At 45.7% G+C, this 16,055-nt stretch overlaps 1 protein-coding gene across 6 annotated transcripts in view; it reads right to left on the bottom strand.

The window, feature by feature from the left end:
- SUN1 (Sad1 and UNC84 domain containing 1) overlaps nt 1-16,055 on the bottom strand; it is a 61,002-nt gene that overhangs the window by 32,754 nt on the left and 12,193 nt on the right. For all 6 annotated transcript variants that reach the window (XM_087417432.1, XM_087417433.1, XM_087417435.1 and 3 more), the window contains exons 2-4: nt 8,288-8,384; nt 2,171-2,359; nt 81-265 (exon numbers count right to left, since the gene is read on the bottom strand). In XM_087417432.1, the coding sequence (XP_087273558.1) occupies nt 81-265; nt 2,171-2,359; nt 8,288-8,364 (451 nt within the window). In that variant the 5' untranslated portion in view covers nt 8,365-8,384. The remainder of the gene's footprint in view (nt 1-80; nt 266-2,170; nt 2,360-8,287; nt 8,385-16,055) is intronic.

The raw sequence follows: 16,055 nt of genomic DNA, 5'->3' as shown, positions 1-16,055 counted from the left end.
AGTGGCAAGGGGACAACCTGGCCATGACCTCGATTCTTCCCGGAACAATCAGAGAAATAATCAAACCATAGATAACTCACCCCAGAAGTGGTCCACTTTGGTCTGCTCACGGATCAGAGACTCGTCCAGCACTGGAGGCCGAAGACAAGCCGTGCCCTGCAGACCGCTAGAGCTGCTCTGGCCGACCACTGAAGACACAACCTTCCTTGAGGCGTGGTTTATACTAAAAGCCGGCTTGCTTGCACTTCTGTGCTGTTTTGCTGTTCTGAAAAAAAAGGCATAAGGAACAAGTTTATAGACTTCTAGTAAATACAAAATGACTACAATTCACCAACACAAAACCTTTGAGGATAACTATACTACTTTTAAGGCAACATTATGATGTCTTTTCTGGTGTAATGAAACATCTATTAATCTAAAAAAGGAATTCTTAAGGTGGGGTCCAAGAACTCCTTCTAAAATTGCATACGCAAAATAGTTTTCAGATTATTTTGGGCCCCATGACCCAAAAGTGGTTAAAACTTAGGGCCGGCCCTGTGGCTTAGTGGTTAAGTGCGCGCGCTCCACGACTGGCGGCCTGGGTTCGGATCCCGGGTGCACACCGATGCACCGCTTCTCCGGCCATGCTGAGGCCGCGTCCCACATATAGCAACTAGAAGGATGTGCAACTATGACATACAACTATCTACTGGGGCTTTGGGGGAAAAAAAAAAGGAGCAAGATTGGCAATAGATGTTAGCTCAGAGCCAGTCTTCCTCAGCAAAAAGAGGAGGATTAGCACGGATGTTAGCTCAGGGCTGATCTTCCTCACAAAAAAAAAAAAAGAAAGAAAAGGAAAAAACCTTAAAATAACCTAAGAATAAAAATGACCTAAAAATAAAAAATGACATGATTTATACATTTAACCCCTGTCCTTTTTAAAACAAGTCACTGCACACACACATGCATCCTGCACCGTTTCTCAGTCACTAGTAAAGACGGCACTGCATTAAGTACAGCAAGGAAAGGCTGTAATCTAAAATCATTTCTGTGTTCATATTTACCACAAACAATAAAGATAAAGCCCTCGGAAACAAATGCTTCAAGAACATGGCATCAAGGTAGGTAGTGAGGAGACGGCAGATGGAACAAGACCCTCTGCCTTCAAGGGAACGAGCAATGGGTGAGAGGCAGGCAGCAGCAGAAGTACCACATGAGCACGGTGCATTACGGGGACTGGCCAGGGCATCGAGGTGACAGAAAACCAGCCTTGTCACAGCTGGGTGCTTCTCACGCCATGCCACACACCACAATCCACTGGAGCTCCCAGCTGCCCCTTCATGAACCTGCTCGTGTGGACTGTCCATGGTGGAGGTCCAGAAATCTCATTCTCTAAACACAATCGGCAGGCGACTGCAATGTGTGCAGAAACCATGGCCGGAGCCCTGCTACAGACCCAGTGCCCAGCTCTGCTTTACTGCTGGCCCTCCACTACCTCTCCAAACAGACACCATCCCACTCCTGAGAGAAGACGGCCACTCAAACTGGAAACTCACCATTCTTACGTGAGCAACAAAGTAAAGCCATTACTGATATTCTTTATCTCTAAATGGCAGACCTTGCACACTTTTGCTCCTTCTTGGGTACAGATAGGTGATGGGCACACGGAGAGTTTAGAAAAGTGAAGACGAGAATCATGAATACAGGGAAACATCTACACTTCATGGGTGTATCTGTTGGTCCACACAGACTTTCGTGAACAGACTCAAAGCGTTAACAATACAGAGATCATCCACAACGCCATGTGATAAGCTGGTAGGAGTCCTTCCTCCTTCAACCACATTTGGTGGAGAGCTGAAGTCCAGCTCCTGCTCTGAAGATGACCTGTGAGTGCCGGCACTGTGCACAGAGTTGTGTCCATTCACAGGGTGTCGCACCCCCTCCAGAGTCGGAGCACGAGCAGAGAGCTGGAAACCTTAACTTGCAGAACATCAACACCAGACAAGCCACACACTGCAAAATTAGTCTCAGTCCTTCTTTAGAGCAAGCAAAACACTTGGTGTGTGGATTTGGGTGTGAGTGCATACATATCCTTACACTCAAGACAGTGTGGCTCTACAGACCAAAAAGCAGGTATGTCTGGTTTTAACTGGGTGAGAATGTGGATGAAAACAAAGTAGGTAGGGCTTACCTGGCCACCCTGTCCTTCAAGGAGGCAGCGCCACTGGTGCAGGAGTGGGCATCCCCGGCCTGGCCATCCTCAATGGCATATGCTGTGGTGACCAAGCGCAAACTACGGCGGGACATCCTTGGAGAATCAAATACGGGATCCAATTTGTGCTCAGTCTCGAAATCCAGAGCATCAGAAGAATAACTTGAACTGGAAGAAAAACAACTTGTCAGAGATAAACAATGCTTACAGCACCACTTTTGAAACAAACTGAACAAATAAAGAAGAGAACGTGTAATCTACCGGGGATTTTAAAAAACCATTGCTGTGTGATGATTTTTCTACAAAGCAAAAGTAAGCTGCACCCAAATCAGTCGCCACAGATGCTCTGACCTCAGCACACGTGAAATACATCCCCAGGTGCCCAGGTACTTGAGTCTAGGTGACCCTAATGCTTCAGGGCCCACTAAATTCACAAGAATCCCCTCCTACGGGAGTTACGTCAACACCATTAAAAATAAGAATCCATTGACTAGTGGGTACTATGTCTGACAGAGCAGCTAGTGAGATGCGGCCACCACCTGACATTTAACCTGACAGACCAATAAGTAGAATGAACCAATGCAAGGAGAAAAGGACAAAGCAAGTCACTGAACCATCGACGCTACTTTGCGTCTAACTCACCATGAAGGTGGAGACAAACTGTGACTAAGAAGAGTCACTTCAACTCCCCTCCACGTCATGATCTTCAACTAAAAGATGTACCTTTTTGTGTTGTTAGCAAGTTTTTCCAAATCAAGACACATGAACTGAGCACCTACTCTGTGCCTCCCCTGGGGTAGGGTCACACCTCTTGATCTGCCCCAATGGTCCAGGTGGCCCGAGCACACCTAACTCACCCCTTTCACTCAGGACAGAAATCACATGGTCCCCTACCGTGAGGATCCATACCAACAGAGAAGGAGGAACACATAGCCCAGCAGGAAAGAGGAAGGTGAGCAAAGGCACCAGAGAGGAGGGAGGGAGACATATGTGTCCAGGTGCTACACAGATGAGACAGCAGGGGAACAAAGCAGGCCCTGGGACCACACTGCAACCCAGGGCACTGGGGTTGGGTGGGAGAGGCTGAGGAGGGGCTGCACAGGAGGCTTGGGGCCTGGCTACAAAGTGCCTCTGTGCCCTGCCAGAGAGTGGCCCTCATCTGAGGGCCCCGGAGGAAGCACTGCAGAGATGTGCTGACGGAAGCTTCTGGCCTCTTCTATGGGTCATCCAAGGGAGGCACACCCATAAGGCAGTGGGAAAAGCACTCGTGCCCAGGAGCAGACTGGGCTAGAATGTGGAAATAAGCAGTGACCAGCAGTATCTGAGTAAGTCAATGAGCTTAAGAACATTTTTGCATTGTACTTCATATTCGAGAAATATTTTCAGAATCAAATTCATCATAAACTTATTAGATCTGACACTAAAAAATGTTCAGTCAGGGCCGGCCCCGTGGCTCGGCGGTTGGGTGCGCGCGCTCCGCTACTGGCGGCCCAGGTTCAGGTCCCGGGCGCGCACCGACGCACCACTTCTTCGGCCGTGCTGAGGCTGCGTCCCACATGCAGCAACTGGAAGGATGTGCAACTATGACGTGCAGCTATCTACTGGGGCTTTGGGGAAGGAAAAAAGGAGGAGGATTGGCAATAGATGTTAGCTCAGCCACTCAGACAGAATCTACAACATGACCCCTATTCATGCTTTCCCCTTCCTTCCCGCTGTAGCGGAACAGGAACCCTAAAGCCCATTCTGTGAGCTCGAGACCAAGTCCCACCCACTTTCTGGAAGACCTCACTGTCAGTCACCTCCCCTCTCTCCCACGTCTTCAACTTCTCTCTACCAGCTCCTTACCATCAGCACCCAGACACACTCTCATCTCTCCCCATGGTAAAGAAACAAGAAATAAACAAAGCCATGCCTTTCTCTTCCCTTATCAGCCGAACCTGCTGAAAGAGTTGTCGACACTCACTCCTCAATCCACTTCATTCCAACTTCTGCCCCAATCGCTGCACTTAGCCTGCTTTTGTCGAGTGACTCCCATGGGGGTGAATTCACTGGCCATGTCCCAGTCCTAACCTTGTTTGGCCTTCCAGCAGCACCTGACCCGGCTGTCATTCCCTCCTTGAAACACTCTCTTCTCCTGGCTCTCTCCTGGCTTCCGTGCAGACACTGTGTGTACTTAGCCACAGCCATTACCCCTCACCTTTCTTTCCTGATGGCAAAATCAACCTCCCAGGGCCGGCCCGGTGGCGCAAGCGGTTAAGTGCGCGCGTTCCGCTGCAGCGGCCCGGGGTTCGCCAGTTCAGATCACGCTGATGCACCGCCTGTCAGGCCATGCTGTGGTGGAGTCCCATATAAAGTGGAGGAAGATGGGCATGGATGTTAGCCCAGGGCCAATCTTCCTCAGCAAAAAGAAGAGGACTGGCAGATGTTAGCTCAAGGCCGATCTTCCTCACAAAAAAAAAAAAATCAACCTCCCACCAGAGGCTGAAAAGTCAGACACCTACTCTTCCAGCCTCCGTTGCACCTAGAGCACGGGTGTGCCGCACGACCTGGGGTCCAAGGGATCGAGGGGGCCTCTGAAGGGCTTCAGGAAAAGTCCTCTCTGACCAAGGCAGTGCTCATCAATGGCTGCTCCTCCATCACATGGAAGCTAGTGGGACTTTATAACGTGATCAACCTCGACACCAAAGGAGCAAGACGGCCAGAGATCACGTACCTCCCAACAGAATGTCACAGGAAGCACCATCCACTACGTAGTCATGCCAACAAATAAACAGAACCTGGAGCTGATCAAACCTCTAGATCTAACTGCCAGTTTACAGGAAACACAGATGAAGACTTGAGAGACAAATCACCCAAACAGAATGTGAGGATCCTGTTTAGGTTGATTTTAAAAAGTTTAAAAAAAAAAAAAAGAGGATCTGGGAAATTGAGCACTGACTAAATATCTGATATATTAAGGAGTTATTTTAAATTACTGAGGGCTTTTTGCTGTGATACTGGTATTTTGGCCAGTTGTTTTTAAAATACCATTATCTTTTAGACATTTGCTTCAAAATAATGCACTGGGGAGGGGAGAGAGGGAGGCACCAAGTGCGTATAACTGCTGAAGCCAGGTGACAGGCAAAGGGGCTCATTACTATTCTCCAAACTGTCATATTGTTTGACTTTTTCCATAGTAGGAAAGCATTTTAATTAAATAAGTGGAATGACCAGGATGTTGGAGGATCCTTTGTGTGTTTACTGGAATTGCTAAGAATGAAGAGCAGAGCAGTGCTAGACACAGCCGTCAAGCAGGGGCACGGAGCCACCAGCAATGAGGCAGTCACCAGACGAATGAGTCTAAGTGGGGGCTTAGCAGCAAGAGGCAGAAGGGCCTGGAAGGACAACCGAGAGGAGGACAACTTCACCATCATGCCAGGTGGCCTGAGGGCTGAGGGGAAAGGGCTGCAGGGAAGCCAAGACTCTGGGACGACCAGCGTCCACTGGAGCTGGAAGACAAAGAGAAGTTTCAAAGGAGAGGTGGGGTAAGAGGGGCATAGGAAGAGACCACCATGGCCCTGGGGCTGTGTCACTCTCATGCTGGCCCACTGCGCCTCACAGCTTCTCCTCTGTCAGCTCTGGAGCCCCACTCCTCTGGCCCTCAGCCGCATGGCACTCTCCGGACCCCAACCACACCATGCAGATGACCAGATCAGAACCACGAAGCTGCATATACTCTCCTGTTAAGTGGTTGTACTCTCCTGACCCTCTCTTCCTTCTGTGCCCCCAACCCGCTGCAGAAGCCAGAATGTGACTGTCGCCCTTGCCTCCTCCTTCATCCCTGATTCCAATCAATCAGCAAGACCCTCCAACTGTCCTCCCAATTCCCTCCCCATGCCCTGCCCAGCACCGCCCCAGTCCAGGCCACCACCGAGTGTCACCTAAATGTCCGCAACCATCTCTGACCCTGCCCATTCTCCACACTCTCCGCACGGCAGCTCCTTCTGAGCACAAACCTGGTGACACTGCTCCTTGCTTAAAAGCCTTCCCTGCTTTCCCACTGCCCTCAGAGAAAAGTCCATGTTCCCAGCAGAGCTTACAAGACCAAATCCGCCTGCCTCTCCTGCTCCATCTCTCATCCACTAACTGCACGTCTACCTGAAGGAAGGCTGTGAGTGAAACTAACAGTGTTGCTTTCCCAATGTAGAGATGTAGACATACACATTTTTTAAAAACTATATTTAAAATAGGTTATAAAAGCTAAAAACAAATTATTAAGAATAAATATTTTTATGCCCCACAATACAGAATAAGGAATAGTTTAACTTGAGTGGGCCCACTTATTTTGTTCTAAAATACTACAGGACTTTCAACAAAAACAGTCTGTTACTATGGAAAGTGTGACGTGATCTAGAATTGTGAATAAATTCAATCATTAAATGTGAGATTTGACTAACGCAGTTAAAAAGTATTTTTCCTACAACACCTTCCAATTTTCTTAAAGTTTCAATTACATTTTTACCCTTTAGAAGATAAGCCATTGAGGGCCAGCCCCGTGGCTTAGCGGTTAAGTGCTCGCGCTCCGCTGCTGGCGGCCTGGGTTCGGATCCCGGGCGGGCACCGACGCACCACTTCTCCGGCCATGCTGAGGCTGCATCCCACATACAGCAACTAGAAGGATGTGCAACTATGACACACAACTATCTACTGGGGCTTTGGGGGGAAAAAAAAAGGAGCAGGATTGGCAATAGATGTTAGCTCAGAGCCGGTCTTCCTCAGCAAAAAGAGGAGGATTAGCATAGATGTTAGCTCAGGGCTGATCTACCTCACAAAAAAAAAAAAAAAAAAAGCAGATAAGCCATTGAAAAAAATTACACAAGCATTTTCCTTGCATGCCTTAAACAACTTGCCAGGGTGCAAAGGTTTTTCTAACTGCCAATCAAGTCCTAACGAATCTAGAAATGTGTTTTCCTTTGGCATTAACCCATCATTTTATAACACCTAAGCTTCATTTCAATCATCCTTTCTAGCTGGTAGACTACAAATGTAAAGGGCAAGCCAGCAACTTTTTTTTTTTTTTGTGAGGAAGAACAGCCCTGAGCTAACATCCATGCTAATCCTCCTCTTTTTGCTGAGGAAGACTGGCTCTGAGCTAACATCTATTGCCAATCCTCCTCCTTTTTTTGCCCCAAAGCCCCAGTAGATAGTTGTATGTCATAGTTGCACATCCTTCTAGTTGCTGTATGTGGGACGCGGCCTCAGCATGGCCGGAGAAGCAGTGCGTCAGTGCGCGCCCGGGATCCGAACCCGGGCCGCCAGCCACGGAGCACACGCACCCAACCGCTAAGCCACGGGGCCTGCCCAAGCGAGCAACTTTCAAAACTTGAACTTCAAGCTTCGGTATCATATTAGAATATGAATAAAGAGAAAACTCTGGGGGCCAGCCTGGTGGCATGGTGGTTCGGTTTGTGGGCTCCACTTCAGTGGCCCGGGGTTCACAGGTTCAGATCCTGGGCGCGGACCTGCGCACCACTTGTCAAGCCATGCTGTGGTGGCATCCCATATACAGAATACAGGAAGCTGGGCACAGATGTTAGCTCAGGGCTAATCTTCCTCAGCAAAAAGAGGAAGATTGGCAACAGATGTTAGCTCAGGCTGATCTTCCTCGCCAAAAAAAAAACAGAGAAAACTTAGCATCTGACAAAAGTTCTGCTCTTGAAACCTTGAGCCTCCCCAAAACTGTTTATGCTGCCTCCGCTCAAAGGCAATCATTTTCCAGGATATTTCTGTTAACTTAAGATACTCATCCTTTAATATAAATCACAAAACCCTAACAATAACCACAAAGATTTACTCTTGAGACCACAGCTATTGGGTGGAGTCTAAAACAGCAGTTCATTTGCAGTGACTAATCACTGAGTCATCAGAACAACCTCACTGTTTCCATGTCAGTTTAGCAGTTTCACAAAGCCATAGTCTAAAATAAAGTTTATAGACATCTTCACTCTCAAAATAGAGCATTTGGTTGCAAGTACCATAAAGCTCCCACTAACTCAGTGGCTCTCGAGCAGTGAAGAGGTCATCACGAGGACAGCACACGCGCGCACGCACGCTCACCTGAGTGCATACGTGTAGCCAGTGTTCTCGGGCACACACTGAGGAGGAGTGTACATGTGGAGCCGAGAAAAGTCCATGTTCACGATCTCACATCATACTGCAGAAGGTGGGGAGAAAGCAATGCAGATGTTAGAAGGTTAGAAACACACAGAGGAGTCCTGTCCGATGTAGCCAGCCCATGTGACATGCTCTGACCAACTAAAATGCCACTATCAAAACTTTAACAAAACAAAGCCACTAGGAGTAGTTTTTTGTTTTTTATTTCTTAAACAAACGAAACAAGTTTTCTCATAGTTAAAGTCCAGGAACACTTCTGTTATATTTGGTTCCCTATAATGATAGATCTATAAAGGCAACAAGGGGAAAGTCTAGATCTACTGACTTATAATTATGAAAATTGGGGCACTTTCAAAAGAATACTGAAAGTAACTCAGAACCCTTTTTGAAATGTATTTTTAAATTCCTGAAGGTGTCAAAATGTTCTCATTCTTCTGAAGTAAGTTTTCCCTGTTATTAACTAAAATAGAACTAGTTCTCATTCCATGGTCAAGAAGCACTCACATACTTTCCTAGACAGCCCAAGTTTTCACAAGCACCTCAGGATCAGAAAACTGCAGCATGAGAAATAAATAAGCTTAAGGCACTCTTTATACTTTTATTTTTCCCCAAAAGAAAACAGATTCTTTTTAAATTAAAAAGTATTTAGCATATTGTTTTTCAGGTTGTCATGCAGATTTCTTCGGAATGACTCAAACTTTCCTCTGGCTAAAAATATTCTCTCTCTCTCTCTCTCACACACACACACACACACACACACACACACAAACACACACTCTTTCTCTCTCTCTCTCCCCAAATAAAAAAAAAATCCTCATAGTAGTAATGTGAACTATAACCTGTTGTTGAAAAATCTAAGGAAGATAAAACTAAAAACAAAGACCATCCTGGACAAAAAATATGTATGTATAAATGACTGATTTCTACAGAAATAGAATAATCCTAAAATATGTATGGACCCATAGAAGACCCTGAATAGCCAAAGCAACCCTGAGTAAGAAGAACAAAGCTGGAAGCATCACACTCCCTGAATTTAACGTGTATTTACAAAGCTATAATAATCAAAACAGCATGGTACTGGCATAAAAAACAGACACATAGGTCAATGGAACAAAACAGAGAGCCCAGAAACAAACCCATGCATATATGGTCAATTAATCTATTACAAAGAAGCCAAGAATATACAATGGGGAAAGGACAGTCTCTTCAATAAATGGTGTTGGGAAAACTGGAGAGCCACTTGCAAAAGACGGAAACTGGACTACTATCTTATACCACACACAAAAATTAATTCAAAATGGATTGAACATTAAGACCTGGAACCATAAAACTTCTAGAAGAAAACTTAGCTTGACATCGGTCTTGGTGATGGTTTTTGAATCTGACACTAAAAGCAAAAGCATTAAAAGCAAAAATAAACAAGTGGGACTACACCAAACTAAAAACTTCTGCACATCAAAGGAAACCATCTACAACATGAAAAGGCAACGTACTGAATGGGAGAAAATAACTGCAAATCATATACAGTCATGTGTCGCTTAATGATGAGGATACGTTTGATATGTTTGAGAAATGCGTCATTAGGCAATGCCTCATTGTGTGAACATCACAGAGTATACTCACACAAACCTGGATACTACAGCCTCCTACACACCTAGGCTATCTTATGGGACCACCGTCGTATATGCAGTTTTGTCCATTGTTGACTGAAACATCACTGTGTGGCACATATCTGATAAGAGGCTAATATCCAAAATATATAAAGAACTCACATAACTCAATAGCAAACAAACAAACAATCTGATTAAAAAATGGGCAGGGGCCGGCCCCGTGGTTTAGCGGTTGGGTGCGCGTGCTCCGCTGCTGGCAGCCCAGGTTCGGATCCCGGCGCGCATCAACGCACCGCTTCTCCGGCCACGCTGAGGCCGCGTCCCACATACAGCAACTAGAAGGATGTGCAACTATGACATACAACTATCTACTGGGGCTTTGGGGGGAAAAAATAAATAAATAAAATCTTAAAAAAAAAAAAAAAGGGCAGAAGATCGGATAGACATTTTTCCAAGGAAGACATACAGATGGACAACAGGTACATGAAAAGATGTTCAACATCACTAGTCATCAGGGAAATGCAAATCAAAACCACAATGAGCTATCCCTTCACACCTGTTAGGATGGCTATTATCAAAAAGACAAAAAACAACAAGTGATGGAGAGGATGTGGAGAAAAGGGAACCCTCATACACTGCTAGGGGGAAAGTCAACTGGTGTGGCAACTACGGAAAACAGTATGGAGGTTGCTCAAAAAATTAAAAACAGAACTACCAGGGGCCGGCTCCGTGGCTTAGCGGTTAAGTGCGCCCACTCCACTACTGGCGGCCTGGGTTCGGATCCCGGGCGCGCACCGACGCACCGCTTGTCTGGCCATGCTGAGGTGGCGTCCCACAGACAGCAACTAGGAGGATGTGCAACTATGACATAAAACTACCTACTGGGGCTTTGGGGAGAAAAAGGGAAAAAAGGAGGAGGATTGGCAATAGATGTTAGCTCAGGGCTGGTCTTCCTCAGCAAAAAGAGGAGGACTGGCATGGATGTCAGCTCAGGGCTGATCTTCCTCACAAAAAAAAAAAAAAGAGCCAAATAAAGAACTGAATCAAAGTTTAAAAAAAAAAAAAAAAAAGAACTACCATATGATCCAGCAATCCTACTTCTGGGTATTTATCTGAAGCAAATGAAAACACTTAGTTTGAAAAGATATATGCACTTCCACGTTCACTGCAGCATTGTTTACGATAGCCAAGATATGGAAATATTCATGGATGGGTGTAGGGATAAAGAAGTTGTTGTGTGTGTACACACACACACACACACACTAGAATATTATTCAGCCATAAAAAAGAAAGAAATCTTGCGATTTGCAACAACATGGGTGGACCTCAAGGGCAGTGTGCTAATTGAAATAAGACAGAGAAAGACAAATACCATATGATCTCTCTCATAGCTAGAATGTAAATAAATAAATAAAACCAAGCTCACATATACAGAGAACAGATTGGTGGTTGCCAGAGGTAGGGAGTGGGGGGTGGTAGAAATGGGTGAACTGTTTTTGTTTTTGTTTCTTTAGCTTAAAAAAATTGAATTAAAAAAAATAAATAACTGATTTCTAAGAGCTAAGACAAAAGTACTTCAATTTTTATACCATTTTCTTTGAAACAGTCCAAATAGTATTTAAAAAATTAAGTACTCATAGAAATAAAGATCATTGTTTATATATAAAAATTTTACTGCACCTATTAATTTCAACAAACACCACAAACTCCTGCATTTTAAAAAACATTTCAACATTCCTTGATTCTTCTCGGGGACCTGGCCCACGTAGAACAGACACTCAACAAACACAGTCAACTCTTACTTGGCAGTCTACTAACATACATGTAAACTTCTTCCTGCAAATAAAATTAACTTTGATTTTTTAATCCAAGTATTTGTTCAATACCTGTTTAACTGCCTCGATCTCTGTTTTGTCTACTCTAACCACCAGTACAGGTTCAAAGGCGCAAATGCTGAAGAACAGAGTGGAGGAGGAGGGGGAGGGGGAAAGGGGAGAGGGGGAACAGGAGGAGGAAGAGGAGCAGGAGGAGGGGAAGGGGGAGCAGGAGAAAGGGGAGGAAGAGCAGGAGGAGGAGCAGGAGGAGGAAGGAGAGGGGGAGGAGCAGGAGGAGGAGCAGGAGGAGGAGGAGGAGGAGGAGCAGAAGGGAGAGGAGGAAGGCCTTACCTGTCCTGGGGCTATCTTTGCCCAGTTTCCTTCTCTCCCAACAGCCACACAGCTCTGAGAGCTCTCCCAGGTCAACTGGACGGAACAGGCCTGCTCACCAAGCCACACCCCAGCAGCAATGTAATAATGGCTTCTGACTTCGCTGATGTTTGGTTAATAGCTTACTAAGCAACCACAAATGCTGGACTTAGTAACAATATTAATACCCCATTATTGTTCTCATCCTCTAGAGTGGATAATTTTTTTTGTTTCCTATTAGCTACTCACTGACTAACAAAACTCAAACTTCCTAACTTCATTCCCAAAGTAATCTTCCACTTCCCTATTTTACTGTACCTGCATTACTGACCATGACCAAACCCCAGGTTACAGTTGTTATAATCGCTGCTAACTAACTTCTACCAACTTCTCTACTACTGAATTGGTATTCAACACGTACTTAGTGAACTGGATGGGTTTACAGGGATTCCTGTTATAAACAAGTGAATGGCAGATGCCAAATATTTTAGCACTTAAAGATGATGATGATGACATGGAGACATCAGAGCGCCCAGCTAAGCACATGGATGGAGTCCTACAGACTTGGGCTCAAATTCCAGCTCTGCACACTAGCTGGCTGCCCTGAGGCAGCTCCAAATGGCGGGAAGCTCTCCCCATGAAGTGGGCCAGGAGCAGGGCTGCAGACAAGGCAGCAGAAAGATCACAAGAGGTCCAGCCTGTGACTCAGCACAGGAGGAGCAGTTACAGAGCCTGGGGAGGACGCAGGCAAGACGGAAAACTTATAGACCTTTGCTCTGAACAAGTTACATTAATATGTTCTCACGTTTGGTTAATTTCTAATGCATAACAAATGGTGTTTTCAAAAGCTATCAGAGGTGCAGGACCAGCTATAACCACATTTTCAAACCTGGTTTTTCCAATCAATGAGACATATGATAAAGCTGGGACATATCACCTCTAGCCGGGTGTAATCTAGGCCTTATGCCACAATTTAAAAAGATGTAACTTCTTGTCTCTGAAATAAAATTCTATCAAAGAACCAAGTGCAGCTACTGGCCGTCAGTCCAATTTCCTATCACAGGTATGACAGGATTACAGCAGAATGGCCAAGGAAAAAATCCTACAGGTGACAACAGAGACACAAGCTGGGTAACAGACACAGTGGTAGATTTTTGGTAAAATGTTTTACGAGAGGAGCTACAAATGTAATAAAATGCCCAAAGATAACACCATCAGGAGAGCCCCAGTGCGGACAGACACTAGACTCCAGGGTTCCCAGGCAGCCCGCTCTGGAAGAAAGGAAGATAAGAGACAACAGTGGAGGGAGAATTCGCACATCACCATGGCCATGGTTCAGCAGCTACGACAGCAGAAGGGAGTGTGCAATTGCACACCCTCACTTTTTCCTACTTAGTCTGATTTTACTATATAATCACGCGAATTTTGTTACCTTCTCCAGTGAAATGCCTCTAAGTAGAAAACTATCCAGGGGCTGGCCAGGTGGCATAGCAGTTAAGTTCGTGCTCTGCTTCGGCAGCCCAGGGTTCGCAGGTTCGGATCCCAGGCCCGGACCTACACACTTCTCATCAAGCCATGCTGTAGCCGCATCCCATATAAAGTAGAGGAAGATGGGCACAGATGTTAGCCCAGGGCCAACTTCCTCAGCAGAAAGAGGAGGATTGGCAACAGACGTTAGCTCTAGCTCGGGGCTAATCTTCCTCACACACACAAAAAAAACTATCTGCAGAATCTGGCCCCGGCTTCATTGGACCCGTGGCTCAGGTAAGTGTTGCTTTGGCCATCACTTACTCTATAGCCCAGAAAACCACCTCTCCCTGGAGAAGAGCAAGAGGACCAAACTCACGCAAAGCAGACCTCCAAAGAAGCAAGTGGATGCAGAGGCTACACCAAGCTCAACTCAGAATTTCAAAAGGGAGAGATGGTTAGTGCCCTCTTTTCTCAGTCTACTGTGGAACTGAATTACATGACGTGATCACTAACACTGTTAGGATTTACTTCACGACCTCTCCACACCTGGGTGCTTCCCCTCAACGACCCCACCATCTCACTCTTCCCTTCCTCTTTCTCCCCTGACAGATCATGATGTGGATTCAGAGCACTTTAAATTAAACTTTAGTTCCCTCCATAAAATGTGAGCATTAAATAAAATTACAGGATAAAATAAATTGTAAAAAAGGATTAAATGAAATAATGAAGCACGACACACGACACTCAAATGTTAGCTTTAGTTATTTTGTGGAATAAAGTTACATAGCCTATGTTTTAAATTTTTTAAAAACCAGATTGTTTTTTCTTCTGAGTTAGCAATCCCTGAGATGAAAGATTCACTCACCCCCGGCCTAAATAAAAGACAGAGTCCACCGGGCAGCTCAGATGGCTCCGAGTGGGAGCCGACAGGTTAGAACACCAGCTCCAGCCCTCTCTCAGAAGCAGATCCCAACACCCAGCAGCAAAAATGCAATTTCGATACTAGTTCTACTGATAACTAATGTTAAGCGCTGAGCATTTTCAAAACGCTGTTCTCAGTCTCCATTTACTTCACTGCTAATTAAAGCCCACGTGTAACATTAGAGCCCTCCTATTTGTACCAAGGCCTGAAGGCAGCTCTGCCTCCACCCTCGGCCTGAGACTCCAGGGAGACTTGATTTGCATTCTTAATCCAAAAGGACTGAAACAGTAAGTAAAGAAACGGACTGAAAATGTTTTCAATGGCATTGGAAAAGCTTGGAAAGAATCCGAAGTCAACATTTTGCAAACAGATGTGTCACAAAGAGGCGTCCTGTCCAGGCTCCATTGTCCTCATCTAGTCCCTTCCAGGCCACTGCACTCCCCTCCTTCCCCTAAAAGTGCTATGACCTCATCACAGGCCCGTTCCCCATGAGTGCCCTGGACTGGTACCCAACTCCACATGGCTCACTGCACAAAGGAGCCAGGGCTCACGACAGGCCCCAGCTCCAGGCCCAGAGCCCAGGCGGGACTCTCCCAGGCTGGTCAGCCCAGCAGATGAGCACACAGGGGGGACAAGAGCCCCACAGTGCACGAGGGGGGGCTCCCCCTGCCCCCCTAAGAGTGCTTCTTTAGGATGCCAGCTTTCCGGTTGAGCTGCCAGTCCTAACAGGGAAAAAGCACGCACCTTAGGAGATGGTGGCCAAGAGGGACATCGGCAAGCGGAAAAGAAAGCACTATCGCTATAAATCACCCAAAGTGTCTCCTTTTATCTTGTTTTCACTAGTGGCTGATAGAACAAGCAAGCTAGCAAGCACAGTCAAAAGGAGAGGGCCTCTGTTGAGGTTGCAAACTGGCTTCAAACCTAAGGAATTAAGTCAGCATCTTTACAAACATGCACGTCCCAGGAGGGCTTCCTAAGCCACACCGGGTCCCTCCTCTAATGCCCTCACCTTCTCCAGCACACACTGAAACATTTACATCACACGCTGGAGAGGAAAATACACACTCAGCTTTTCTTTTTGAATGCTTCGGACAAAAATGGATTTTGGTTCTACCACCACATATAATTCGAATCTTTACTATTTAGAATGTCTGTGCTAATCCAGTAACAATCTAGAAAACATGCCTGAAAAATCTCAAAAAGTACAAGTCACACAAGGTTGAAAACAGAGCTCCAGGCAAACGGCAAAACCAAAGGGACAGAATAAAACAGTTCTGAAATAAAATTAGCACAATATTTTCTTAGGAAATGCTAACAGTTCTAAAGGAAAACTGGAAAAAGGCAAACTTCACAAATGGCTGGCAGCACTTCCTTTCATCACCATAAAGCACATGCTATCATCATCCAGCAGATAATCACTTTTTACTAAACAATGTATAGAGGAATCAAATTTGCTCCAAAGGCACTGTGTTTATAAAGATGAGCAAGTTACCCGTCAAGTTTTCTATTAGCTGACCTAGTCACTG

Source organism: Ceratotherium simum, chromosome 26, assembly GCF_057802395.1.
Source record: "Ceratotherium simum simum isolate JZ-2026a chromosome 26, ASM5780239v1, whole genome shotgun sequence".
Taxonomy (NCBI): Eukaryota; Metazoa; Chordata; class Mammalia; order Perissodactyla; family Rhinocerotidae; genus Ceratotherium; species Ceratotherium simum.
Note: the sequence above shows the minus strand (reverse complement) of the source record. Positions and strands in the feature narration are given on the sequence as shown.